The sequence below is a fragment of the Erythrolamprus reginae genome, chromosome 5 (assembly GCF_031021105.1).
Source record: "Erythrolamprus reginae isolate rEryReg1 chromosome 5, rEryReg1.hap1, whole genome shotgun sequence".
NCBI classification, from domain to species: Eukaryota; Metazoa; Chordata; class Lepidosauria; order Squamata; family Dipsadidae; genus Erythrolamprus; species Erythrolamprus reginae.
Genome location: NC_091954.1, coordinates 88471964 through 88499505, shown reverse-complemented (window position 1 = coordinate 88499505; position 27542 = coordinate 88471964). Strand labels below are relative to the sequence as shown.

General features: G+C 40.8%; 1 protein-coding gene and 1 long non-coding RNA gene across 3 annotated transcripts in view; one reads left to right on the top strand and one right to left on the bottom strand.

Moving 5' to 3' along the window:
* LOC139168070 (uncharacterized) overlaps positions 1-27542 on the top strand; it is a 126968-nt gene that overhangs the window by 79193 nt on the left and 20233 nt on the right. For both annotated transcript variants that reach the window (XR_011559226.1, XR_011559225.1), the window contains exon 4: positions 24956-25076. This is a non-coding gene — a long non-coding RNA (uncharacterized lncRNA). The remainder of the gene's footprint in view (positions 1-24955; positions 25077-27542) is intronic.
* On the bottom strand, positions 2751-27542 carry LOC139168066 (mast cell carboxypeptidase A-like). The gene is made up of 11 exons (XM_070753393.1): positions 27460-27542; positions 27174-27249; positions 24930-25054; positions 18823-18925; positions 18624-18725; positions 18103-18204; positions 17764-17874; positions 16820-16910; positions 14467-14675; positions 5515-5599; positions 2751-3121 (listed from the first exon to the last, which is right to left on the bottom strand). Exons 1-11 carry the CDS (start codon positions 27531-27533, stop codon positions 2934-2936), a joined length of 1266 nt encoding a protein of 421 aa, XP_070609494.1. The 5' UTR covers positions 27534-27542; the 3' UTR covers positions 2751-2933.

Genomic DNA, 27542 nt, shown 5'->3' with positions numbered 1-27542 from the left:
TAGGAAATAGTAAGTTTTTTAGTTTGATGCACTGGGTTTATTAAGAGAACTATTGCTAAACAAGTAATACCAACAACAAACATTTTGTAAAAGGAAGGAATAACTGTGAGCAGCCAGATAGAAAAATAAAATAAATGTGTCCATTCAAATTTATTTTTGCTACTTCAGTTAAAATAGGACTGTGGGTTTATTTATCAGAGTGAAAATGAATTTTATCCTTGCCTTTAACAATAAATTGGTACTAATTTAGTTAGCTGTTTTGCTGGATTGTGTATGAAATTTAGATTAGTTCTTGCAAAGTGAATGAATGGTGGCACATTAAGTGATGAACTGAACATGTAAATGCAGTGAACCCATTAATACTGAATTACTAAGTAGCAATACAATGCCTTGAGACAGTGCTGTTATTATGCAATTATCTTGCCTCATTCCCAGAATTGAACCGAGGGGAGACCAAACAACATTGTCTTCTCTTTGTAACTAACTTATTTTCCCATGTTTTTTCTTAGTACAAAACAAATAGTTTAGGAAGAAAACATGGAATAGACTTCCAGTGCCTTCCAATTGATAGCTGCAAGATCTCTTTTCATTGTCAGAAAAAACTTAGCAGCAAAGTGTATTTTGGGACAGATATATGTCTCAAAGGTGCTTTTTCAAAAGGCAACTGGACTGTGAGCGGGTTTTTTTTTTTGAGATAACTATGAGCCGGATGACTGAGAATCTCTACAGACAGTCAGATACATGCAAACTAAATTCTGATATTTTAGGAGAGGATCATAAGGCCATATCCATAGCTTGTGAGAATTGAGATCTCTTTCCTTTACAGCCTTCCATTGAACTATGATATGACAGTAATACTTTGGATCTTCATCTGGTTGACTCACAGAAAGACGTTTTGCTGAATGACTGATGGGTGGAGTGAAAAAAAGGTCTAGATGATCAGTTCCATTTTTGTATGTATGTGTATGCATATATGTATGTATGTATGTATGTATGTATGTATGTATGGATGGATGGATGGATGGATGTATGGATGGATGGATGGATGTATATACACATATATATCCCACAACCCATTAGATGTCAAGGTCCTCTTCAAACATGATGGACGGACATCATATGTGTGTGTGTGTGTGTGAGAGAGAGAGAGAGTGCATGTGTGTATGTATGTATGTATGTATGTATGTATGTATGTATGTATGCATACCTATATGTATAGTGCCGAAAAAATAAAGGGAACACTCAACACATCCTAGATCTGAATGAATGAAATATTCTCATTGAATACTTTGTTCTGTACAAAGTTGAATGCGCACAACAGCATGTGAAATTGACTGTCAATCAGTGTTGCTTCCTAAGTGAACAGTTTGATTTCACAGAAATTTGATTTACTTGAAGTTATATTCTGTTTTTTAAGTGTTCCCTTTATTTTTTTTGAGCAGTGTATATTGATATGCATGTGTGTTTATATGAGAGGCCAGGCGAAATAACGCCTGGACGAAAATTGCCAATGGCGGGAAGCAACTCGGCTCCCCCCATCAGCTGTGGGGCGTTCCCCGCGTTAGCGCGGGAACACCCCAGAGCAATCAGCGGCCGCTCGGGCATTCTGGGAAAGCCGAGGGGGCGGGGCGTGTGCCCTTTATCAGGGTTTGCTTGCCCCCCCCCTGGCTTCTCTTGCCCCCCCGAGCTCGCCGCAGAACAGACACCCACCCACCCTCCGCTCAATCCAGGATGTTTTTTTATAGGTCGCCTGGTAGGGGCCGAGTAGGAATTTTTGCAATCTTTGGACATTTGCTACGGATTGTTTTTCGCCTACTCCATCCTGGACGAGGGTAAGGATTTGTGGTTACGGGGTGCATCTGTATGTAAATAGGTTCTGATTCAGCAATTTGATGTTTATATTCTTGGTCACTATATGGCAGAAACGGGGCGGAAAGGGTATCAGTAGCAACTGTGTGTTCTCCTTTGGGCATCTTTTGTAAGATGATTGGCACCCCCATTGCACAACTCATGCTTCCTCCACGGACAGAGAGGTGTGAAGGGGGTGCCCTTGGGGCTCACCTACGTCATTTCCGGTTCCGGGTCATGCAAGGCGAGCCCTCCCACATGCTGGGCGTGGCTTACTGGTCGGGAGTAGGCGGAGCATGCCTCACCCTGACCAGGCATGGAGTAACGCCCATTTGAGTTGCCCAACTATGTTGTGTTCAGGAAACTCCGCCCCATTTAGCGACCCCTGCAGGTCTTTCTGTTAATATTTAATAAAGTGACCCATTTTACCCAGCTTGGTGTCCGAATGTTCATTTCCCGTCCAAGGCAAATATGTGTGTGTGTGTGTGTGTATACACATATACACACTCACACCGTATCTGTATCTATCTATCTATCTATCTATCTATCTATCTATCTATCTATCTATCTATCTATCTATCTATCTATCTACCTACCTACCTACCTACCTACCTATACTTCAACCACAGCAAGTAATATCAAAGGAAAGTAGTTGTAACATAGTTCAGACTATGTGTGCCCAGAGATTTAAAAGTTTATGTTCCAGATGAGTAGGCCAAGCCAAAACACTAAATTTGGATCAGGCAACAAATATTCAAACACAGAGCAATGGAGAAATTGTCATCTGATTTATCAGAGATATCTTCATTAAAGTGAAAACCCAGGAATTCACTAAGAAGTGAGCTAACAGTTATTCAGCAAATGTCTTCTTTATGCTTGAATAAAATGAATCCATCAGGAAATTTGTTCTTCAAACTGCATTTTCAAAGTTTAATTAGTGCTGAAAAGCATCAAAGGGAAAGGCAACAAAATATAAATGGAATAGGAAAATCAGAAAAGAGAATCTATAATTGCAGGTAGAATCAAGGAGACAATTGCAACCAAGGAAGAGATAATTTCTTTTGTAAGGAAGTGTGACCAAGTGTTCACTCAGTATTGTTGACAATGTGCTTGGCAATTGCTTTGACTGCCAGCATGGTTTCCATACAGGTAGGTTTTATCTGACTTTCAGGCAGGAAGAAACCGTATTGGCCATTGTCACGAAGCTCAAAGCCGAATGAATATTTTATTCCTTCATCATAAGCCCAATCTATGGTACTTCCAGAACAAGGATCTGAAAAATAAATAATATTAAAAACAACCAGAAGACAAAGGTAATGACGAAGTAGGAAGACTGGCTATGTGATATTAGAAAAATGTTTGCACCAGATCTCCATGGTTCAAATGAAAGAGAATGACAATTAATTGCATAGGCAATTACGTATTGTTATTTAAGGCATCCAACTATCCATGCCTTCATCCATATTTTCTAAAATTATGCTTAAATTCCCTGCTTTCATTCTGAAGTCATGCATACTTCTTACTATGAGGATTGCCCAGAAAGTAATGCGCCACAATTTTTCCACATTTTTAATGACATGAAAAGTTTTGCCTCCACTGAACCTGGAGTACAGCACAGAGAGTATTTTAAAAGTAATTTTACTTGATTTTGAGTCATATAGAAGACTATTAATTACTTTTAAAAATCTCTGTATTTTATACTACAAAGATGAAGCAATCTGTTTTTAATGTAGTCAAGGCTCAATAAGCTTGCATTTATATTTATCAGCACAATATAGTTAGATTTTTTTAAACTGCATCTTTTTTCTGTTAATATTGAAGTTTCTTTGCATTTTCCCTCTTTTGTTTTTTAAAAAGGAGATCTATTTGGATTATAAAGAAATGTGAAATTGTATTTAACAATTCTTGAGATAGCTTATAGTAATTAAAATACAAATAATGAAACATTAAAGTATAGGTAAAATATTTAAAATCACTGTCATTTAATTTAATCAGCCCTTAACAGTTTGGATCTTTTCCAAATTTTACTAAATCTTGGGGGAATGGTATCCAAATACTCTCTATGTCTCTTGATACAGATATAGGAGTTGCATAGGCCATTTCCTATGTCTTAGATAATAGAGATTATGACAGACAGCAGGGTAACTCCAAAAGGGTCTGATATAAATGACTGGGCTAGTAGCAAAATAATTGGTAAGTCCAGAAGACAACAGACTTATTTACTGGTTAGCTGAAGGAATTCAGAGTAGAACATCTACTATACCCATAGTCCTGTCAGTTTCTTCGAATTACAGTGTCAGGTGAGCGTGAAAGCATTTTTAGAGGAAGAGAGATTACTGTAAGGTGTATACATGGATGTAACTTTTCCATGTTCTGTCTGAATATTTGAAATTATCAGATGGACTAAAATTTTACATCCGATCCCAATATTTATAGAAACATAGAAACATAGAAGATTGACGGCAAAAAAAGACCTAATGATCCATCTAGTCTGCCCTTATACTATTTCCTGTATTTTATCTTAGGATGTATATATGTTTATCCCAGGCATGTTTAAATTCAGTTACTGTGGATTTACCAACCATGTCTGCTGGAAATTTGTTCCAATTTTCAGTAAAATAATATTTTCTCACGTTGCTTCTGATCGTTCCCCCGACTAACCTCAGATTGTGCCCCCTTGTTCTTGTGTTCACTTTTCTATTAAAAACACTTCCCTCCTGAACCTTATTTAACCCTTTAAATATCATGTCCCCACTTTCCCTTCTGTCCTTCAGACTATACAGATTGAGTTCATTAAGTCTTTCCTGATAGGTTTTATGCTTAAGAACTTCCATAGTAATTAAGGTATGAGAGTTTTAGTTTTGTCTTAGAGACAAAGCCAACTGGGTAACTTTGGGTAAGTCATTAGCACGAAAAGGCAATAGCAACTCATTTCTGGGCTAAAAACTTGCCAATAAAACTTCAGGGTTAGGGTTAGGACTAGGGTGAGTCCAGGAAATTGTTAGGACTCAACACTGACTTGAAGTCACAAAGACAAAACAAAATTAACTTCAGGAAACAAACAAACGGAAAAAGTAAAATGAAAAGAAATCTTATGTGAGCAAAAAGGATATGTGTACAGTGGAATCCCATACAAATTTCTTATCCCTGGAATTAAAGAATCTTAAAAAGATGTATGGTACTCTTGGAGGTTGAGCTTTTTTAAAAAAGTCTTTGAAATCTATCAGAAAATTGGTGGGGTCGAGTTAAATAAATGAAAAAACAAGGATGAGAAAATCTAAGTTAACTTCAGTTTCTCTCCATTGTAGAGTATGAAGCATGGTTCTGCTGGCTGAACTTTCCATAGTCCCACTGAGCATGCCTTTTCTGCCCAAGATGAATGATTTTTGTACCTTTCTACAATGCCCTATAGCAGGGCTGTCAAGCATCTGGCCTATGGGCCAGACGCGTCATGCGCTGGCCACGCCCACACCCTGTTTAGCAAAGGGGGAAAAGTTTTGATACATCACGTGATGCTGCCATGATGACATGAGTTTGACACTCCTGCCTTATAGCATTAACTCTTATGTATTTGTAAGTTACAGAATAAAATATCCCCACATGTCAAAGCAGATGTGCAGACTTTTGAGTGTAAAACATTTTGAACCAGAGTATACAAATACTTACAAATTGTGGTTGCAATTGGTCCATATATATACTCTGTTTGATAAAGGCTATGTAAAGCATCCACAGCTTCCTTAGCCAATTTATTCTGTATTTGAAAAGAAGAAATATTAGATCAATAATCCGATTCTCCTTTATTTCTTGGCAAATCCAACTACATACAAATTCAATGATATCCCAATTACTTTCAGATAATTTATAGGAACATAGAAACTTGCATTCAGCCAGAAATTGTTATTTGTTCTTCTAGCCCAGTATGACAAGCATCTGAGGTCCTATTTAACCACCTGCTAACTGAGCCCTACGTAGTATCACAAGTGAATTAAATTTTGGTTGATTTTAAAGCTCTTGGACAATCCTAGATTTTGGCCCCAGTCCATAAGTAATTACACATAATGGAGCATTGATGTGACTAGAGGCCACAAGCAATGAATTTGGATTCCCACTTCTGCTGAAAGACAGTTGGGAATTTTATCTCTATCCAAGCTGTACAATTTGGAATGAAAATCTGCTGAATGATTCGTGCTGCATCTAGAGATGTGTTGTCATACAGATGTATACCTAATGCGCTCCATGTCTCCTGCTGAGACTGCAACGATAGTCTGCATGCAAGCCAGGATTTGAATATGCCTCTCCATTTGTGTATTGGAATATGCACATAAATGCATTTTAATCCTTAATAATAGAAAGCCTAGGACCTTTCATTTGAAATAATGCCAACTTCTATGTCTATTTAGATGAAAGGTATAGAATGCACTTTATTGCATCTGCCTAAAACAGTTCTTTTAAGATAATCTGCTGAGGCTTTTTTCTGCATGTTTTGTTCTTCAGAAGTGCAAAGATAACCTACAAAGATGAGGATTTCTCAGTGGTTAAATTCCTATTACACAAGAAGTTAGCCTGGTGCCAACTTTTTTGTGCCAAGAGAGAACATTTTTATATATTGACACATTTAAACACATTTTACCGAATTAATTAAGTTTTCCCCTGTTTTGAAGATTTCTCGGTTAGGATGAAAAGCTGTATAAAATGTGCCTACATTGCTTAGAGAACATTAATATTATGTATACGTTGGCAGGTGATGTAGCATCTTCTTTAGTTTGGAGAAAAATGAATTTTAGAGATGGGAAACTAAATCCTAATTAATCTTAGCACTCTTCTCTAACTTGCTACCCTACAGATAGGTTAGGGTGGCAAATCCCAAAAATCAATTTCATTGACAGGCAATTTGTAAAATAAAGCTTTGCCTAGAGTCAATAGGAGAGAATACATGCCGCTCAGGGTCGAATGGTGGAGTCTTTGATGCTTTCTGAATTGTTTGCTTGCAAGTAAACAACCAAGATCAGAAAGCACCAAGACCACCACAGAATCAGATTGTTAAATTATCTAATGGTGCAGATCAGCTATACATTTTTCCAATCCATTGATATGTGAAACTTTAAACAGATATACACTGGTACCCCTTCTTACGAACGCCTCTACCAACTAACTTTTTGATATACGAAAAGTGTTTAAGATTTTTTTGCCTCTTCTTCTGAACTATTTTAACCTTATGAACCCGAACCTGGGATGCCCCGCTTCTGGACTTCCGTTGTCAGCCGAAGTGCCTGTTCCTACGTTGCTGGGATTTCCCCTCGCCTCCCCTCGCTGGGAAACCCCACTTCCTGACTTCCGTTGCCAGCCAAAGTGCCCGTTCTTGCATTGCTGGGATTCTCCTGAGGCTCCCCTCACTGGGATTCTTTTCATTTTTGCCAGCACTGCTTTGAATCCCAGCGAGGGGAGGCTCAGGGAAATCCCAGCACTGCAAGAATGGGCGCTTCGGCTGGCAACGGAAGTCCGGAGGTGGGGTTTCTCAGCGAGGGGAGGCTCAGGGGAATCCCAGCAACACAAGACTTTGGACTTCCGTTGCCAGCCGAAGCGCCCTTTCTTATGTTGCTTGGATTCTCCTAAGACTCGCCTCACTGGGATTCAAAGCAGCGCTGGCAAAAATGAAGGGAATCGTAGCGAGGGGAGGCTCAGGGGAATCCCAGCAGCACAAGAACGGGTGCTTTGGCTGGCAACCGAAGTCTGGAGGTGGGGTTTCCCAGCAAGGGGAGGCTCAGGGAAATCCCAGTAATGCAAGAACAGGCGCTTCGGCTGCCAATGGAAGTCCAGAGGTGGGGATTCCCAGCGACGCAAGGTAAAAGGGATGACTTTTGGGATGGGGTTGCATGCAGTATTTGCTTTTACATTGATTCCTATGGGGAAAATTGCTTCTTCTTACGAACTTTTCTACTTACGAACCTGGTCATGGAATGAATTAAGTTCGTAAGAAGAGGTACTACTGTAATCTATTTCTGTGATATGAGTACCAATAAGGGAGAATATTTGTAGCTCAGGGTTGAAATAAGGGGGCCTTGGTGCCCTCTGAACTTGATTGTCTTCTGGCAGATGTGTCACTAGTCAAAGTAGGTAACATCATCAGTGATAATAAAAATTTCATTAGCATTGATGATGTTACCTGGTTTGGTCATGAAATGTCTGCAAGAAAACAACCAAGCTCAGAGAGCATCAAAGGCACCGCTGCAATATGATTCTGGGTTAAAAACATAAATTCATTAGAAAGCATCCAGAGGTACTTTATGAGAAGAATCCAGAGATACTTTATGAGAAGCGTCTAGAGATACTTTACTTAGAAGAATCCTTCACTCCTCTACTCGCAACAGAGTACTTATGCAACCAGACTTGAGATCTTAGGCTTAGAAAGCTTGGAGCTTCATTGCCTTACACATGACCTAAGCATAGCACATAAAATAATCTGTTACAACGTCCTTCCTGTCAATGACTACTTCAGCTTCAACCAAAACAATACACGAGCACGTAATAGATACAAACTCAAAGTAAACCACTCCAAACTCTGTAGAAAATATGACTTCAGCAACCGAGTTGTTAATGCATGGAACTCACTATTGGACTCTAATGTTTCCTCACCAAAACCCCAAAATTTTACCCTTAGACTATCTACTGTTCACCTCACCCGATTCCTAAGAGGTCAGTAAGAGGTGTGCATAAGTGCACCAGCATGCCTACCGTCCCTGTTTCTCATTAGTACCAATATCATGTATATAAACAGTGCTATTTCTTGTATACTACCAATACGTACTTGACTAAATAAAATAAATTGAATAATTATGCATTGCATTGTACAGTGATACACCTCGTCGTATAAACTTTTCGAGATACAAACCCAGGGTTTAAGATTTTTTTGCCTCTTCTTACAAACTATTTTCACCTTACAAACCCACCGCTGCCACTGGGATGCCCCGCCTCTGGACTTCCGTTGCCAGCAAAGCACTTGTTTTTGTACTGCTGGAATTCCCCTGATGCTCCCTTTGCTGGGAAACCCCGCCTCCCGGACTTCCGTTGCCAGCGAAGCGCTTGTTTTTGCGATGCTTGGATTCCCCTGCAGCATCGCAAGACACAGAAGTCTGGAGGTGGGGTTTCCTATGGAGGGGATCCTCAGGAGAATCCCAACAGCGCAAAAACGGCTGGCAAAAGGGGTGAATTTTGGGCTTGCACGCATTAATCGCTTTTCCATTGATTCCTATGGGAAACATTGTTTCATCTTACAAACTTTTCACCTTAAGAACCTCGTCCCAGAACCAATTAAGTTTGTAAGACAAGGTATCACTGTATTGCGTTTTGTGTGATGTGTTCTGTTTTGTTCTATTCATCACTAATTATGGTAAATGATCAGAACCCTTTTGACTACTGCTTGTTGTTTTCAGGTGGTGGCGTGTTCCTTTCCAGTGAGAACAATTTTGTTACAAGTTCTTGTTGATTTATTTGAATCCTTTTGCTTTTCTTCTTATGAACCATAGCCAAGAAGGCATTTTTATTTATAGTCAAATAATTATCACCAATCCATCCCAGATCACCTCCCAACTGCACCTTCAGTTATTGATTACATATGAATCCAGGGATGCAATCTAAATGTAGTAGATAAGCAATAACCATCCGGTTATTCCTTTCATTTTGATTGATTTATTTAGAATGTGGATTTTTGATAATCAATGAACAACTCACTGCTTCAGGCTATAAAAGGAAATGGTTTTTTTAGTCTGAACTTTCTGTACTTTCATATTCTCTCGCTAGACACCACTAATGGAAAATGATCTTTGTTGGCATCTGCTTGTATTGGACAGGGAAACCTTTCAAAATTGTTTCTGCAAAAAAACCCCAAACCCATCATTTTGAATGTGAGGTGATTACCAGAGTTCAGATTATTTTAAAAACTAGCAAGAAGCTTTGTGATTGTACATACTGATTGGGAGGACAGAGAGTGGCTTTTACGAGTCTTTTTCTGGGGCTGGATGGTGTCAAGATTGGCATTGTTGGGCGCCTGCCAAGGCCTATGCTTCAGAATGGGCCTGCTGCCAATTTCAAGGCTTTTTGGCCTGCGGTAGAAGTTGCTTCTGATTCTTCTCCTTCTCCAGTTTCTTATCCATGTGCTATTTCTCTCTCAGCAAGCAAACAGGCAGGCAGGCAGAGAAGATGGATGAGGAACTATAAAATGGTATGATCTTGGCAGATCTTGGGTTCTTCTGTGATTATTCACAAAGTTCCCTGATCTGTGTCTTGAAATAGCTCATAGGTCAAAAATTGCATTAAAATGTGTAATTTGGGAAAACTGTTTAACGGATGGGGGTTGGGAACGTCTCTTAGGGAAAGTCTGTTTCATTCTTAATATGCCAGGTTTTTTTTATACATATATATGTATATATACACACACACACACACACACATATATAAATAAATATAAATATTATTTATTTATTTATTCAATTTTTATTCAAGTGGGGCAGGAGCCGCGGGCCACCCGGAGCCCCAGTGCAAAGCTCACCCAAGCCGCCTTCACCCCTGGATATGAGAGCCCCCCCTCTTTTAAAGGGTGTGGGGGGGCATTCTACAATCGGTTCTCTTCCGAAGCATTTAAAATAGTGGGTATAAAAGAGGGGCCTGGAGGAGGGGGAGACACTTGAGGGGAGGGACCATCCGACAGTAATGCCCAGTACATGACTCCAGTGCGCGAGACAGGGGTGGGGAGGGGTGGCGGATTTGGGGTGGGGGGGCTCGTTATACCCAATAAATATAAATATTATACCCCCAATCCACAAACATTAACTAATCAGCATACCTCAGTTGCATCAAAGACCCCAGGTGTTACCCCACTGACTCACCAGGAAGTTTCTATACAGCAGGCAATTGCTGAGCCATCAAACTACACCCACCCACCAGTATTTATAGAGGGAAGGCAGCTCAGGTCTCGCTGTGTTCGCCCTGGAACAAGGACAGAAGCACCAGCCTGAAGATGACGAGTGGGAACTCGTCGAAACGTTGCCGGAAATATCTGAATCCTACACGGGAATAAACCCGAATATGCCAAGACCGTCATACCTGTACCCGTGAAAATCTACGAAAACATATATATAGCTATGACGGTCTTGGCATATTCGGGTTTCTTCCCGTGTAGGATTCAGAAATTTCTGGCGACGTTTCGACGAGGTCCCATTCGTCATCTTCAGACTGTTGCTTCTGTCCTTGTTCGCTCTCTCTCTCTCTATAAAAATCCCAGTAAAGGTATGGCTAGCTGATGAGGCCAGAACAAGCCCGAAATAGCACTATCCTAGTCTCCCTTAATTTTGAAAATTCAGCAAAAACATGTGATATATATATATATATATATATATATATATGTGTGTGTGTGTGTGTGTGTGTGTGTGTGTGTGTGTGTGTGTGTCTGTGTGTGACTTATTACATGAAAAAAGTCCTGCTTGTAATGGGTGACCAAAGAAGAGCGCAAATATAACATCCTGTCTCTCTGAAAACTGCACTGGGTGCCAGTTTGCTTCCAAAATCCAGATCAAATTCAAGGTATTAGTAATCACCTATAAAGCCCTATGTGACACGTGTACAGGCCAGGGGTAGGCAGCAGGCAGCAGGCAGCATGGGGTGGAATGCAGTTCCACTGTTGGAAATGAAGATGTGCGCGCATTTCCAGCTGATTGGCGGCTGTCACTTCCTGGATTATTGGTCTCGGTTTGGCTCTCCTTTCCCCCCCTGCTGCTGCTTCTGCGCTCCTGGCTTTTTTCCTCCTTCCTTTTTCCTGGCATCGGACGAGCTTCCCTCTCTCCTGCCCCGCTCCCCTCCAGCCTCATGTGGCCACCTCTCGCCTGAGTTGCAAGCAGAAGGCATGGGTGGAAGCGGCGCTGGTAGCATTTATGCTTCTGGCAGCAGCCGTTCGCCTACCTACCCAACCTGAGGCCGGGGGGTGGGGAGCCAGGAAGGAGAGCATGGGAAACACGAAGCAAATTGTCACCCCAGAGAGTGACACTGGTAAGGTTGTAAGTCGAGGACTTAACAGTTCACTTGAACAATGATCATTCAAGCCACTCCCACCTGATCACAGGGCTGGCAAGCCACTCCTACCCAGTCACATGACCACTAAGCCACACCCACAAAATAAGCCACACCCACATTGTGGCATTAAAAATTTTGGCCGCCCATTACTGGGACAGGCTACCTATGAAACTGGCTTCACCCTATCATAGATTCAAACTAAATTAAACCGCTCCAAACTAGACTGCAGAAAATACAACTTCAGCAATAGAATGATCAATGCCTGGAATTCACTACTTGACTGTTGTTTTTTCCCAAACCCCAAAATCTTCAACCTTAGATTGTCTACAATTGAATTCTCCCCTTTTCTAAGAGGTCTGTAAGGGACGTGCATAAGCACACCATTGTGCCTACCGTCTCTGTCCTACTGTCCTATTGTCTTTTTTAATCATAACTTATCTAAACTACTTTTTTTATCATTACTTATCTAAACTACTATCCTGTACTTGATTGACAAATGAATAAAATAAAATAATACAAATAAATAAACATCAGTCTATCTCACTTGTTTAGAGATGTTACAGATGTTATGTATGTAAGTATGTTAATTATGTAAGATGTTAGGGATCCCATCAGGCAAAGGATTTTGACTGGTGGGGTTTAGAAACAGAGCCTTCTCTGCCCCTGCCCCTGCATTATGGAATATCTTTTCCCTAGAAGTGAGGCTGGCCCCCATATTCCTGGCCTTCTGTAAAGGGGCAAATTTGGCTCTGCTGCCTTGTATGGAGGGGGGGGGGCACAAAGGACCATGCAATTGTGGGGTTGGTTGGTGCCATGAGAACCCTCATTAAATAGCCATATTTTAAAAAATTTCTTTAACATTTATGTTATAATCTTATAATTTTAAAATGTTTAATTCAAATTAATTATAATGTTTTACTGTTCACTTTATATGCTGCTTTATATATTATATTTACACTGCCCAGAGCTCCTCCTTGAAGGAGATAGGTGGTCTAGACCAGTGTTTCCCAACCTTTTTTGAGCCGCGGCACATTATTCATGTTTTCAAAATTCTGGGGAACACTGAATGGGGTGGGGTGGGGGGGGGGCCTAAAGAAAAGTTTGGACAAAAAAAATATCTCTTCCTCCATTTCACTCTATTTCTCCCTCCCTCTTTCTCTCTCTTCCTTCCTTCCCTTCTTTCTCTCCATCCCTCTTTCTTTCTTCCTCTCTTTTTTGCTCACTTTCTCTCTCCCTCCTTCCCTCCCTCTATGTCTTTCCCTCTCCCTCCTTTCCCCCTTTCTTTCTCTTTCTCTCTTGCTTTCTTTCCCTCTCTTTCTCTTGCTTTCTTTCTCTCTCATTCTCTCTCCCCTCCTTTTTCTCTCTCTCTCTTTCTCTCTCGTTCACCACGCCAGCAACAGAGAGAAAAAGAAAGAACGAGAGAGAGCCGGAGAGAGAGTGGAGTGCGCAGCAGCCATCAGCCTCCTTGCCCTCCCAGACTTCCCCAGCGCCCGGCCTCGCGCCACCTCCAGTTAGCCTGGCCGAAAGCCACACAGTCCCGGACTCCCGGATCGCACACTTCTCCGGCCAAACGCGCCCCTGGCTTCTCCGCCCTGCTCCATTGCCCGCCTGATCTGCCCACTCTCCTCCGCCGCCGCCGCTCGCTTCTCCGGTCACCAAAGCCATCTGCCCAGGAAAGCGCCGCGCTGGCCGGAGAAGCGAGCGATCCGGGAGTCCGGGACTGTGTGGCTTTGCGCCATGAAGAGAAAACGGCAGCAGGGAAAAGTCGGCCGTTTTCTCTTCATGGCGCAAAGCCACACAGTCCCGGACTCCCGGATTGCTTGCCCCAAGGCAGGAGGCGGCGGCGGCGGCGGAGGAAGAGGAGAGTGGGCGGATCGGGCGGGCAATGGAGCAGGGCGGAGAAGCCAGGGGCGCGTTTGGCTGGAGGGACCGTGGGGAGGCAGGGGCAGCCGCGGCTCCCTTTACTCCTACTGCCGCACCTCCCTGCCCCTGCCTCCTTTTTCCCGCCTTCCTTCTTTGGGGCCCAGCAGGAGAACGCCGGATACGGCGGTCCAGCACCGGCAGCGCCCCGCCCAGCTGGAGCTTCCTAGGAGCGCCACGGCACACCTGCCGGTGTCTCGCGGCACACTAGTGTGCCGCGGCACACCGGTTGGGAAACGCTGGTCTAGACATATGAAATATAAATAAAACAAATTAAAAGCAAATGGGAAAATGTGGTTAAACACTTAACATTAAATAAACAAATAAAAAAGGCAAGCAGAAACTTTTGGGATGGCTGGGAGTCATTTTAAAATTTGAGAGGAGGCAAGGAGGGTGTGAGAGGTGTGTATTTTCTTTGTCTTTAATTTTTAAAACATGTCCTTGAGCCTGTTTCAGGGTTTTAATTTATTTTTAACCTTGAAATAGCAAGAAAATGCCCTACTGATATTCACAATGCTTAGCTTATCTAGTTGCTTCTTTTTTTAAGTTCCCAGAAGAGTTTTGGAGATTGCATGCGGTGCTAAGGCTATTTACTTTTGTTGTAGACTGATAAAAACCTCCCTTTTTTCTACATACCAGTTTGTCATGAGTAGGTGCTTCTTCTTCTGTATAGCCATAAGGAAAAAGTAGCATCTGAGAATAGGCGTGGAAGGTTATATATCCTTTGATAGAAGCAATGTGTGCACGAATAAAGTTTGTGACTGCCTTTGTTTCCGGCTCAGATTCAGCTGAAGAACCACAGTATATCGATTCACAAGGGTCATGCAACTCATCGTATTCGTCTACTGCAAGGAAAAATATTAAGAAGAGTTGCTCATATGAAAGCTATTTGTATTTCTTCCCAATACTGATGCAAAGGATGGATATTCCTAATATGTCCTTTATGTAAAAATTCCATTGAATTTGTGATAGCAAGATAATGAAAGCCTTGAAATATTGGTCAATTATCAATCTATATAGTTTGAGAACCCTAGTTTTATAGGCATAATTCTTTGTTTATCAGATACAGCTTTTTGGAAAAAAAGATTGACACATCCCAATTATTTAATACTTTAATATTTCTCATAAATTGGCACTAGTTCTTGTCTAACCTAGAGATGGTTCCTGATTCTGCTATGCGGCCTATACATTAATCCAGTACATTAGGGAAAACTAATTGATTTCCATGCTGAAGTGGTCTCAGAATCTATCAGTTTTATCCCAAAATGACTAAAATAGCTCCACCCCTTTTGTCTGTATTTGTGACATTGAAGGAAAAATACATTGTGTATAAAATAGTTTTGTTTTGTTTCCGGAAGATCAATGTCTGTTGTTTAAATTCTGTTTTCAGAAGATAAATGTCTGCTGTTTAAAATCTGTTTTAATAAGATAAGTTTCCTGTTTTTAAGTTTTGTGTCTGTTGTTTAAATTCTGTTTCAAGGAGATAAGTGTTTGCTGATAAGTGTCTGTTGCTCTTGTGGAAGGGACAGTTACCCAATTCATAGGGCATATGATAAATCATATAAGGTACTATTCATCTTTTATTTGTTTGTTTGTTTGTTTATTTGTTTATTTATTTACTTACTTACTTACTTACTTACTTACTTACTTACTTACTTACTTATTTATAAGATTTGTATGCCGTCCCTCTCCGCAGACTCGGGGCAGCTCACAACAATAACAAAAAACAATTTATCACAAATCTAATATTAATATATGAGAAAGGAAACAGGATGTAGACCATATTTAGGCAGGAATTCTGTGTGCCTCTATGATAGGTTGTAACCCACCACGCTAGATTACCAGCATAGGATTGGGAGGTTTTGTAATAGTTTATTAATCTGCTCTTTAGCTTCTGTCAGTGTCTCTTCTTTATGAAGAGTACCACACTTTGCAAATAATTTTGGGTATACCCAGAGAGAATAAACATTTCTGTTCTCTTTGTCCAAATGTCTCATGTGAACTTTTTCATAAAATTTCAGCGCACAACATCATGAGCTATGGTGGCGCAGTGGTTAGAATGCAGTACTGCAGGCTACTTCTGCTGACTGCTAATTGTCAGCAGTTCAGTTGTTAAAGTCTCAATGACTCAAGCCTTCCATCTTTCCAAGGTTGGTACAATGGGGACCCAGATCTGTGGGGACGATATGCTCACTCCGTAAAATGCTTAGAGAGGCTCTAAAGCCTGGTGAAGATATACATACTGTACATCTAAGGCAATGATGGACTGCCAAAAGTTTTACTGCCACGCTGAGGGCGTGGCTTATTTTGTGAGTGTTGCTTGCCGGCCATATGACCAGGCGGGAGTGGCTTGACAATCATGTGACCAGGAGTGGCTTAAAGGTCATGTGACTGGGTGGAGTGGCTTACCAACCAAGATAAGTTTTCAAATAGGTGCTTGGACTCTTTTTCAGTTGATTAAGTCACATTATTTGAATAGCCACAAAAAGGACAAATGATAGACAACATTGTTTGTTGTGGAGCACAGTAACATTTTAAGGTTTTGTACTGAACCCCCAAGGTTCTTAAGGTTCAGCATGATAACAGATTGGGAAAGTAGCTCAATTTTCTTTATTTGCTATAAAAGTTCAGTTCTAGATAATGATTAAAGCGTTTATGAGTAAAAACATACTATTTAATTATTTCCTATTTTAAAAGTAATTAAGGATCCTACTAAGATACTAGAGAAGGAAGGACAGTAAAAAAAACCTATTAAGTATTTAATAAATAGTGTATAAGCTTACTACCTCCACTGCGCCCATGCCCATGGGGGCAGGAGTCCATCCCTGTTCTGCTGCATCAGCATGGTGCTGCTTTCAACATTTGTGTTACCTTGACCACCTTGCAGAAGTTGTTGCTTCTTTCAAGTTATTCGGGGATTGATATTTGCTTGTGAGATTTAAGGAAATCACAACCTTCTCTTTTCTTACATATCTTACATTCTACTTACTGCCCCAAGCAGCTTTGAAATTCCTGTTCAGGTCAGTGCCGATGCAATCACTGTCAGAGTTATTGGAACGGTTCTTTCTCCACATGCGGTCCTGCAAGGCAAAAGTGATTGAAGTCCATTATTTCATATTTTTCTTTCTGATTTTTCATTCTGCTTCTGAACGAATTATCAATTTATTTGCAAACTATGAACAACTAATGTAAATGGGTTGAAGGACTACAGTGCTACATACCACTTGCAGACATGGTTTTTTGCATTGCCTATCAGTAGTATAACATCTAAGTTACCTTTCATTTATATCTTTGAGTAAAAATAAATACACATACATTAACTTTTGGAACTGCTTACACACTACATTTATTACATTTAAATCTGAGTTGTTGTTTGTCAGTGGTCTTAGAAAGTATAATCCTACTGTCCTGCTGTGCTGACATCCAAATAAGGATGACATTTGAGTAATTCGAAGATGTACTCATATGAGAGGAGACTAATACTCCTATATGCTGCTTATAATACACTGTAATTTCTGATGGATTTCTTCCTGTTCTGTATGAGGAAGGGAGCTATAATCTGTAAAATATCAGATAGCTTTAATTTGCATGTTGCATTTTTTAAATCCTTGCAAGTAATTAACTGATCTGAAGACTAATGAAGCCCTAACTTATGACTTTTTGCTGTCTTTAGTTAAGGAAAGGATTACACGAATAAGAAGCTATGCCTTTAATATTAATTATGGTAGGAAAAAGAACACCAGAGAAAGGGCATATTTCTCTGTGATGAATTTCATTTTTTGTGTGTGTTAGAACACATATAACCTTTACAGATATTCTAACACACTGGTATGATAGTGAAAAATCATCCCTTGAAAATTTCTACTGTCCCCATAATTCATTTTAGCAAAAAAAAAAAAGTGTTTTCTAGAAAGGAATAAAGATGAATAGTACTTTGGTCCATGTCCAGACATAACCATCAATGTTGAACACTGGGAGAACATAGAAAATTATGTTGTCTAAGAGTAGTGTCATGTTCTTGTCTCTTCCATAAGTCGTGACAGCCTGTAACAGAAAAAGGCATGCATATTAAAATAAAACAATTTTCAATAAACTGAGAATATCGGAAACATCACAATACTTATACTCATCCTAATACTTATCACAATACGCATACCAGCACAGTCCCACACACCCTTTTGGCATGCGATCCAAATAAGGTTTGTCATCACTGCTCTAGGGAGAATCTATTACTGTGTTAATGACAGTGTTGATTAAGCATATTTTACTAACCTCCTTTACAAACCATTGGCAAAAGGCTGGTGAAATCCACTCTCGTGCATGAATACCGCAGTCCATAAATATAGCTTTCTTTTGGTTACTCTGTTTTCCAACCTGTTTCCAGGGAAAATTGAGTTTTTACAACTTTCTTATGTTTACTTTGCATAATAATAGATCGGTTTATGGTGTTAGAATTAATTTGCATTTCCTTTCATTTGCTTACTTCTAGCTTTTATTGAAATTCTCAGTGAAAATTGTTGATTTTAGGGAACCAGACATATAAAATTGTATTCTGAGAAAGTTGTGTAATAAAATTTACTACATTTTAAAACAAACATTTGATGGACTGTTTTTTTTAATGACATTGAATGAACTAGAGTAGGTTTACTCATACTTTCCATTGTAGACCAATTAAACATGGTGTCAACTAATGCAGCTCAATACTACAACTATTTGTTAATTTACTTTCTCATTATGCATTGGCTGTAAATGTACACATTCATTAAAACCTTGAATTATACTGCCACTTTTACCTGAAGGACATACATGGGCCGTTCCTCATAAGTCTTTCCAATCTCAATCCTGGAGATTAGTTTGGCATGTTTTTTGGCCATTCTTCCAGTCCATGCAGCGATCTAAGAGGATCACATAATAATAGAATTAAGAGAATCCCAAAGGGTTAGAATATGTTTTGTTATTTTTTTAAAAAAAGTTTCTTTTAGTGCACAATACCTTTTCCCATTCATTATATCGTGTGTAGAAGTATTTCTTACGGAAACGTTTCCCTCCATCCAATTGCTTCTCAATTTCATTTTGTAGATTGTGGAATAAAATTCTGTAATAGGAAACATAATTAGATTAAATATATAATCTTGCTTTCCATGAATTTTTTTTGCTTAGGATTTGTTTGGCTTATGTCTACCCTACAGGCTCACATACCTACATTAAAAAGTATTATTTCTTCCTCTCTCTTTTGCTTTGTTAAAACTTATATTATAAACAAGTGGACTGCCCCCCCCCCGTGTTTTGCTTACATTAATCTGTAAATTTATAGGAAAAAAGATATCAAAGGGAATTTTTAAAAAGTAGATTTGTATCCACAATTAAATGATCTACGGAGAGGGGCGGCATACAAATCCAATAAATAAATAAAGACAGTATGGTTGCCATCCTAATGTATCTGAAGACAGGATTGATCCAGTGATTGGCAAGGACTGCATTGTATCTTACCCCTAAGTGAAGCAACCCCCAAGCCATTCCATTCCTTATGATCAGTAATGGGCAGCCAAAACTTTACTGCCACACTGTGGGTGTGGCTTATTTTGTGGGTGTGGCTTAATGGTCATGTGACTGGGTAGGAGTGGCTTTCTGGCCATGTGATCAGGTGGGAGTGGTTTGAACAATCATCATCGTTCAAGTGAACTGTTAAGTCCTCAACTTACAACCTTACCAGTGTGGCTCGCTGGGGTGACAATTTGCTTTGTGTTTCCCAAGCTCTCCTTCCTGGGTCACCCCTCCGCCTCAGGTTGGGTAGCTAGGCAAATGGGTGCTACCAGAAGCATAAATGCTGCCAGCGCTGCTTCCACCCATGCCTTCTGCTTGCAGCTCAGGTGGGAGGTGGCCACGTGAGGCTGGAGAAGAGCAAGGCAGGAGAGAGGGAAGCTCATCCGAGGCCAGGAAGGGGGAAAGGGAAAAAAGCAAGGAGTCCAGATGCAGCAGCAGCAGCAGAGGAAAAAAAGGAGAGCCGAGCCGATACCAGTAATCCAGGAATTGACAGCTGCCAATCAGCTGGAGCTGCACATGCATCTTCATTTCTGCTGGTGGAACTGAGTTCCACCCTGTCCTGCCTGCTGCCCACCCCTGCTTATGATGTCAAATAGCTGCTGGGCAGTTGCTTCAAAACACTGCTTCGAAGCACTAGGTTACTTTTTGCTTGCATTTAAATATTTATATTGCCAGATTAATAGTTTACTTTTTTCAAATTGCGCCCATTCTGTATTTAGACAACTCATTTGAAAATTCATTTTTGCATCCGTGTACAATTTATAAATCTCATGGCTGACATCCAAGGGTGGGCTGCTAGCTGGAACACCACCGCGGCTTGTGAGTGCTAGCGGGGCCAGCGTGATTTTGCTTTTGTACCTGTGTAGGTAGCAAAATCGCACACGGAGCTGCAGGTGCGCCCGTGTTTTGGCATGCATGGAAGCAAAAAAAAAAAAACCTTGCTGAAAAACAGGCGCACCTGCGGCTCCGTGCGCCATTTTGTTATCTTCAGAGGTGCAGAAGCAAAATTCGCTGACCCCGCTAGCGCTCATGAGCCACCGCGGTGAGCCCAACTTAGCATTTCGGCTAGCAGCCCACCCCTGCTGACATCAATGAAGCACTGATGAGATTTCAGAGAAAGATAGACCAATCAGTAGTCTTGGTATTTGATCCAAATGGACCAGCCAAGGGAAGAACTATATTTCTTGGACTCAGAAGACAGTCAGCCCCAAAATTCATAACTACTTTAATGTATACATTCTTAAAATAAATAAATGATTGATGGGTCATAAAAAGTTTTATGTGTCATCAGAATATGTGGATCCTGGTGAACAGATTATTTTATATGTACAAATGGAAAGAAAAGACTTAGTTTAAAATACAGTAATATGGTAAGCCTTTCTGAAATCGGTTTTTAAACTGAGAATTATGCGGAGGTTATCAATAATAATAATAATAATAATAATAATAATAATAATAATAATTTAATAATAATAATTTATTGGATTTGTATGCCGCCCCTCTCCGCAGACTCATGGGCAGTCATATTAATAAGTGCATCAGAAATACAATATTACTTTATGTATTCCTTAATACTTTACCTCTGTTTAAGTAGAGTAGTTTGATAAGGGCAGAAATGAATAACTGATCCTGTGATATCTAGAAAGCACACATACATAGTCATGACGACATAAGTTAGCTACTTCTATTATAAATATATTCTCCAGTTTAGCAAAATAACTGAAGAATGAAAGCCTGCTTAAGTATCATTTACTGTTTGCTAACTTCCTATTTTTCTGTTTTCTATTGGATTGCCCTCATTAAATAGAAATGATATTTAGATGAAATCAGTGGAGGAACTCCCACTGCTTTTAATGTCTCTGGATGTTAAAATCTGTAGTTATTGCAATACTACATCACAAGAGATAGTCAGGGAGTTGAATTGATATATTATTGAAGGAACAGTAGTAAGAGAAGTGGGATATAGTTGTTTAGAAAAGAAAACATGTCAAACTTTATGTTTATACAGGGAAAAGACTGAGAATCAAGCAGAAAGATTTAATAGAGAAATATAATTTTGTCCTGATTACCTTTTATTTAAGAAAAGTGGCACTGATGTATGTATATAATAATAATAATAATAATAATAATAATAATAATAATAATAATTTATTGGATTTGTATGCCGCCCCTCTCCGCAGACTCGGGGCGGCTAACAACAATAATAAACACAACATGTACAATCCAATAATAAAAAACAACTAAAAACCCCTATTATAAAACCAAACATACACACAGACATACCATGCATAACTTGTAATGGCCTAGGGGGAAGAGCTATCTCAACTCCCCCATGCCTGGCGGTATAAATGAGTCTTGAGTAGTTTACGAAAGACAGAGAGGGTGGGGGCAGTTCTAATCTCTGGGGGGAGTTGGTTTCATAGGGCCGGGGCTGCCACGGAAAAAGCTCTTCCCCTGGGGCCCGCCAAATGACATTGTTTAGTCGACGGGACCCGGAGAAGGCCAACTCTGTGGGACCTTATCGGTCGCTGGGATTCGTGCGGTAGCAGGCAGTTCCGGAGGTAATCTGGTCCATTGCCATGTAGGGCTTTAAAGGTCATGACATACAGTGGTACCTCTACTTAAGAACTTTTCTAGATAAGAACCGGGTGTTCAAGATTTATTTTGCCTCTTCTTAAGAACCATTTTCTACTTAAGAACCCGAGCCCGGGAAAATTTCCCAAGAAATTTGAGAACGGCATGAAGGCCCGGCCAGTTTCCTGCCATTCCCCCTTTAATCCTGGCCATCTGGGCTGCCAGAAGAGCCTTTCGGTGGCGCTTAAGGAGGCTTTGGCAGCCCAGAGCGAACGGAGCGTTTTCCTTTCTCTGGGTGCTTGGACAGGAAATAAACCACTTCGCTGTGGTGACTCCCTTGTGCTGCCTCCCCTACATCCAGTGCAAGGTTGCCTCCCGGAGCATCTGGGTGCGGAAAGGCAAAAGGCGGCACTTCACCCCAGCCAGATCAACTCGGCTCAGGGTCCCTCTTTTTTTTTTAAGCCTTAAAGTTTTGGATTTTTTTTATTCCCCTCACCTCAGATTCTTCCTTCGGCAGTGACTGTCCTCTTCTTCTTCCTCCTCCTCCTCCCACCCAAACTCTGAGCTTTCATTTCTTTCCTAATGGGTTTGCATGCATTATTTGCCTTTACATTGATTCCTATGGGAAAAATTGCTTCTACTTAAGAACTTTTCTATTAAGAATCTGGTCATGGAACGAATTAAGTTCTTAAGTAGAGGTACCACTGTATGTACATAATATTGTAGATGTAGATGTAGCACAGTATACTCTTTTAGAAACTGGATTAAACTAAGACTATCAATCCTATTTACCACATATCTTTTTGTTTGTTCATAAATTTTAAAGATAATCCCCACTTGGTTAAAGACCTTGGTATACTAATAACAAAATATTTAAGTGCCAAAGCCCAATGCAACAATACAGCCAAGAAGGCTTCAAGAGTTGTAAACCTAATTCTACGTAGCTTCTGCTCTGGCAATCTCACACTACTTACCAGAGTTTACAAAACTTTTGCCAGACCCATCCTCGAATACAGCTCATCTGTTTGTAACCCATATCCTATTTCAGACATTAACAACCTTGAAAATATCCAAAGATACTTCACCAGAAGAGCCCTTCACTCCTCCACTCGAAATAGAATACCCTATGAGACTAGCCTTTCAATCCTGGGCCTAGAAAGTTTAGAACTAAGACGCCTTAAATAAGATCTAAGTATTGCCCATAAGATCATATGCTGCAACGTCCTGCCTGTGTCATCCCCAAACCCCCAACACTTTACCCTTAGATTATCTACGGTTGACCTATCCAGATTCCTAACAGGTCACTAAGGGGCGAGTACAAGTGCACTAGAGTGCCTTCCGTCCCGTCCTATTGCTCTCCTATATCTCCTATACCTTTCTTCTATTCCTATATCTCTTCTTCTATTCTTTCATTGATATATTCTATTACTGTACCTTCTTTTCTATTACAGTGATCCCCCGATCATTGCGAGGGTTCCGTTCCAGGACACCCCGCAACGAGCGGGTTTTCGCGAAGTAGCGCTGCGGAAGTAAAAACACCATCTGCGCATGCGCAGATGGTGTTTTTACTTCTGCGGCGCTAGCGAGGAGCCGAAGATTGGGGTTCCTGGGAAGGGGACTCATTGGAAAGCCGCGTGGCTGTTTTAAAACGTCGCCGCCGGCATGGGGGCTTCCTAGCAGCCCCCCAAACCCGGGTTGCGGGTCCGGGGGGTGCTGGCAAGCCGCCCATGCCGGCAGCGACGTTTTAAAACAGCCGCGCGGCTTTCCAATGAGTCCCGAAAACAAACGTCAAACTTCCGCGTTTGTCTTCGGGACTCATTGGAAAGCCGCGCGGCTGTTTTAAAACATAGCCGTCGGCATGGGCGGCTTGCCAGCACCCCCCGGACCCCCAACCCGGGTTTGGAGGGCTGCTAGGAAGCCGCCCATGCCGGCGGCGACGTTTTAAAACAGCCGCGCGGCTTTCCAATGAGTCCCGAAGACAAACGTCAAACTTCCGCGTTTGTCTTCGGGACTCATTGGAAAGCCGCGCGGCTGTTTTAAAACGTCGCCGCCGGCATGGGCGGCTTGCCAGCACCCCCCCGAACCCGGGTGGCCGGGCGAGCAGCGAGCGAACAGCGGGTGGCCGGGCGAAGGGCGGGCGAGCGGCGAAGGGCGGGCGAGCGGGTGCTGGGGAGGGCTTCTCGCCCTCCCGCCAGCAAGAGGGGAGCGAACGGCGTGGGCGGGCGAGCGGCAGCGAGGAGTTTGCGTGGGCGGTGGGGAAACTCCTCGCTGATGCCCGCCGCTCGCCCTCCCGCCAGCAAGAGGGGGAAGACCCGGGGAAGCCGCCCAGCAGCTGATCTGCCCGGCGCCATCTACGCATGCGTGCCCATAGAAAAAAGGGCACGCATGCGCAGATGGTGTTTTGACTTCCGGGTTGAAAAATCGCAAATTAGCCTGTTCGCAATGGTCGGGAACGCAATAACCGGGGGATCACTGTATTTCTTAGATATATTTTACTATGAGTATCTTCTCTATAACCGTCATCATGTATTTTACTATGTGTATATAGATATATACCCACTAAAACCCTCATTGTGTATTGGACAAAATAAATAAATAAACAAACAAACAAACAAACAAACAAATAAACGAACGAACGGATAAATAAATAAATAAATAAATAAGTTTAAGAGGAAAATTAAGCGCAAAATAAATGTTTTAAACTTGGAAGCCCCTGAATTCTAATAAAAAATGGCCTTTGGCCCCACCTACTTTTAAAGTGCAGCTCTTGAGTAAGCTGCATACTCTGCATTACACTGGTAGTTCTTTTAGATTGATTTAAATTGTCATTAATTAATTGACATGTATTTGCTCTTCATCTCTGTCTCCTTCCTTCTGTCTTTTAAAGAAATTTGTTTAATTCTATTTGGATTTCATTAATTCAATTGGTGATTATTATTTATATCATATATTCTCATGAATCTGAATTGTGAACCACAAACCTGTTTTGGATTTGATTTTGTTCCAGAATCTTTTGAACAAAGTTTGTCTGGTCTGAGCTGACTCCAAACTCCAATTCTTTTCCAATAAGAACTTGTTGAACTGAATGTGGACGCCAAAAGTCAAGCTAGGCGGGAGGGGATGATATGGTAAGTTTATTTTTAAGAATGTGAGCAGAAAAGAAGAATCATGTAGCAAAAATATTTTTATCACAAGTACCTTTCTTGTCGTCCAAGATAGATGACACTTTTATGGGAGCCAGAATAGGATATTGTTTTCTAATAACTGGCCCTCTCCAGGTTAATTGAGTATAACATCAGCATTAATGATACAGATTTTCCATTTTCCTCAACCAGGAGATACCAGAATTCAATTCAATTCAATTCAATTTATTAGATTTGTATGCCGCCCCTCTCTGAAGCCTCGGGGCGGCTCACAACAATAATAAAAACAATATTCCAGCGAAAACAAATCTAATTTTAAAAAGCACATAAAACCCTATCATATTTAAAAAAGCAAACAACATATACATACCCAAACATATATATTAAAAAGCCTGGGGGAAAGGTGTCTCAACTCCCCCATGCCTTGCGGTATAGATGGGTCTTGAGTAATTTATGAAAGACAAGAAGTGTGGGGACAGTTCTAATCTCCGGGGGGAGTTGATTCCAGAGGGCCAGGGCTGCCACAGAGAAGGCTCTTCCCCTGGGGCCCGCCAAACGACATTGTTTGGTCGACGGAACCCAGAGAAGGCCAACTCTTTGGGACCTTATCGGTCGCTGGGATTTGTGTGGTAGCAGGCAGTTCCAGAGGTACTCTGGTCCAATGCCATGCAGGGCTTTAAAGGTCATAACCAACACTTTGAATTGTGACCGGAAACTGATCGGCAGCCAATGCAGGCCACGGAGTGTTGTAGAAACGTGGGTGAATCTAGGAAGCCCCACGATGGCTCTCGCGGCTGGGTTCTGCACGATCTGAAGTTTCCGAACACTTTTCAGAGGTATCCCCATGTAGAGAGCATTGCAGTAATCGAACCTCGAGGTGATGAGTTTCAAAACTTTACTGCCATAATCCACAGCAGTTCACTCTACCTAATAGAGTCATCCTATTTTATTTTTTGTGCAAACAAATTCATTATCCTTATGACTTCCTGTGTATGTGTAGCAAAGCAAAAGTAACTGTAGTCTCAATTAATGACTACTTGTTCAGTGACTGTTTAAAGCTATGATAGGTTGAATGAATAAACTGGTGGTCAGAATACCAATTAACACTGTAACTGAGGATTACTCATCAGGAAAAAGTAGCTTTGAGGAAAAGAATATCCATTGATAATATGAGGCCATTGAATGAAGCTACAAAATAGTTGCATTAAAGGGATGCCATCATGTACTGTTTTTTATTTTATAGATTTCAGTCCTCGTAGAGGGGTGGCATAGAAGTACAATTAATAAATAAATATCTTCTAAAATAATAATGTTGGTTGGCGGGCCCCAGGGGGAGAGCCTTCTCTGTGGCGGCACCGACTCTCTGGAACCAACTCCCCCCGGAGATCAGAACTGCCCCTACTCTTCCTGCCTTCCGTAAACTCCTCAAAACCCACCTTTGCCGTCAGGCATGGGGAAACTAAACATCTCCCCCTGGGCACGTTGAATTTATACATGGTATGCTTGTGTGTGTGTATGTTAGTATATGGGGTTTTTTAAATTTTTGAATATTTTAGTTGATTGGATTATGTATTGGACTGTTTTTCACTTGTGAGCCGCCCCAAGTCTTCGGAGAGGGGCGGCATACAAATCCAAATAATAAATAAATAAATAATCACCAATATTTAAACATTTACATCTTCAAGTATTTGATGTAAATATTTTACAATGTACAGTATTTATTGTTAACATGCAATGTAACTTCATATCTGGCAATCATCTTATCATCATCAAGATCAAAACAATCAAATACCAAAAAGTTTCAAGCAATTTATGTTCGGAGGTACAGTTTTACTGCAAGAGTTTACATTAAAGTAGCCATATAAATATTTGGACAGTAGTTTAAACTAAAATAAGTCTGCACTTATAATATGTATAGAGATTGTATAAACTAAACTACCAGAAATGGCTTGTCTTCATTTGCCTCTCATTATGCATTGAAAACATATTTACATAATTGAAGCATTTTTTTAAAAATTTGCAAAAGCTATATGGAATATTATGAAAAAAGATATGGTGCATATAGTTAAAAAGACTCCTCACCTGTATTGTAGATGCCAGGTCCTTCAAGACATTTAGCTGATTTTCATTTTCAAGTTTCACTTGAAATACTTTGTCACTTCAATAAAAGTAAAGCATAGTTAAAAAAAACATTGCCATCAAACTAAGTCACATTTTGTCCCATTTACTTCCTTTCTTCATCTGATGCTTCATAGCAATGCTATGCTGGATTGCATCTAATACTTGCCTATATGCTTACATACAGTCAAGAAGCTATTAAAACCAGTAACTTTGCTTTCAGGAAATAATCACAATGAGAAATATCTACCTGTCAAAGGAATGTGCGATAAAAATGTCCAGATGTGTAAAAAGAAGCCCTAGAATTGTATGAATGAACCTCATGATTCCACT

What these genes read in the sequence shown, in the direction of transcription:
- LOC139168066 (XM_070753393.1), bottom strand. Translation starts at nt 27,533, where the DNA reads ATGAGGTTCATTCATACAATTCTAGGGCTTCTTTTTACACATCTGGAC. An exon ending in ATCGCACATTCCTTTGACAG is followed by an intron (nt 27,250 to 27,459) that starts GTAGATATTTCT and finishes CTTTTATTGAAG; the next exon opens with TGACAAAGTATTTCAAGTGA. An exon ending in TTTCAAAGCTGCTTGGGGCA is followed by an intron (nt 14,676 to 16,819) that starts GTAAGTAGAATG and finishes TTTTCCTTGCAG; the next exon opens with TAGACGAATACGATGAGTTG.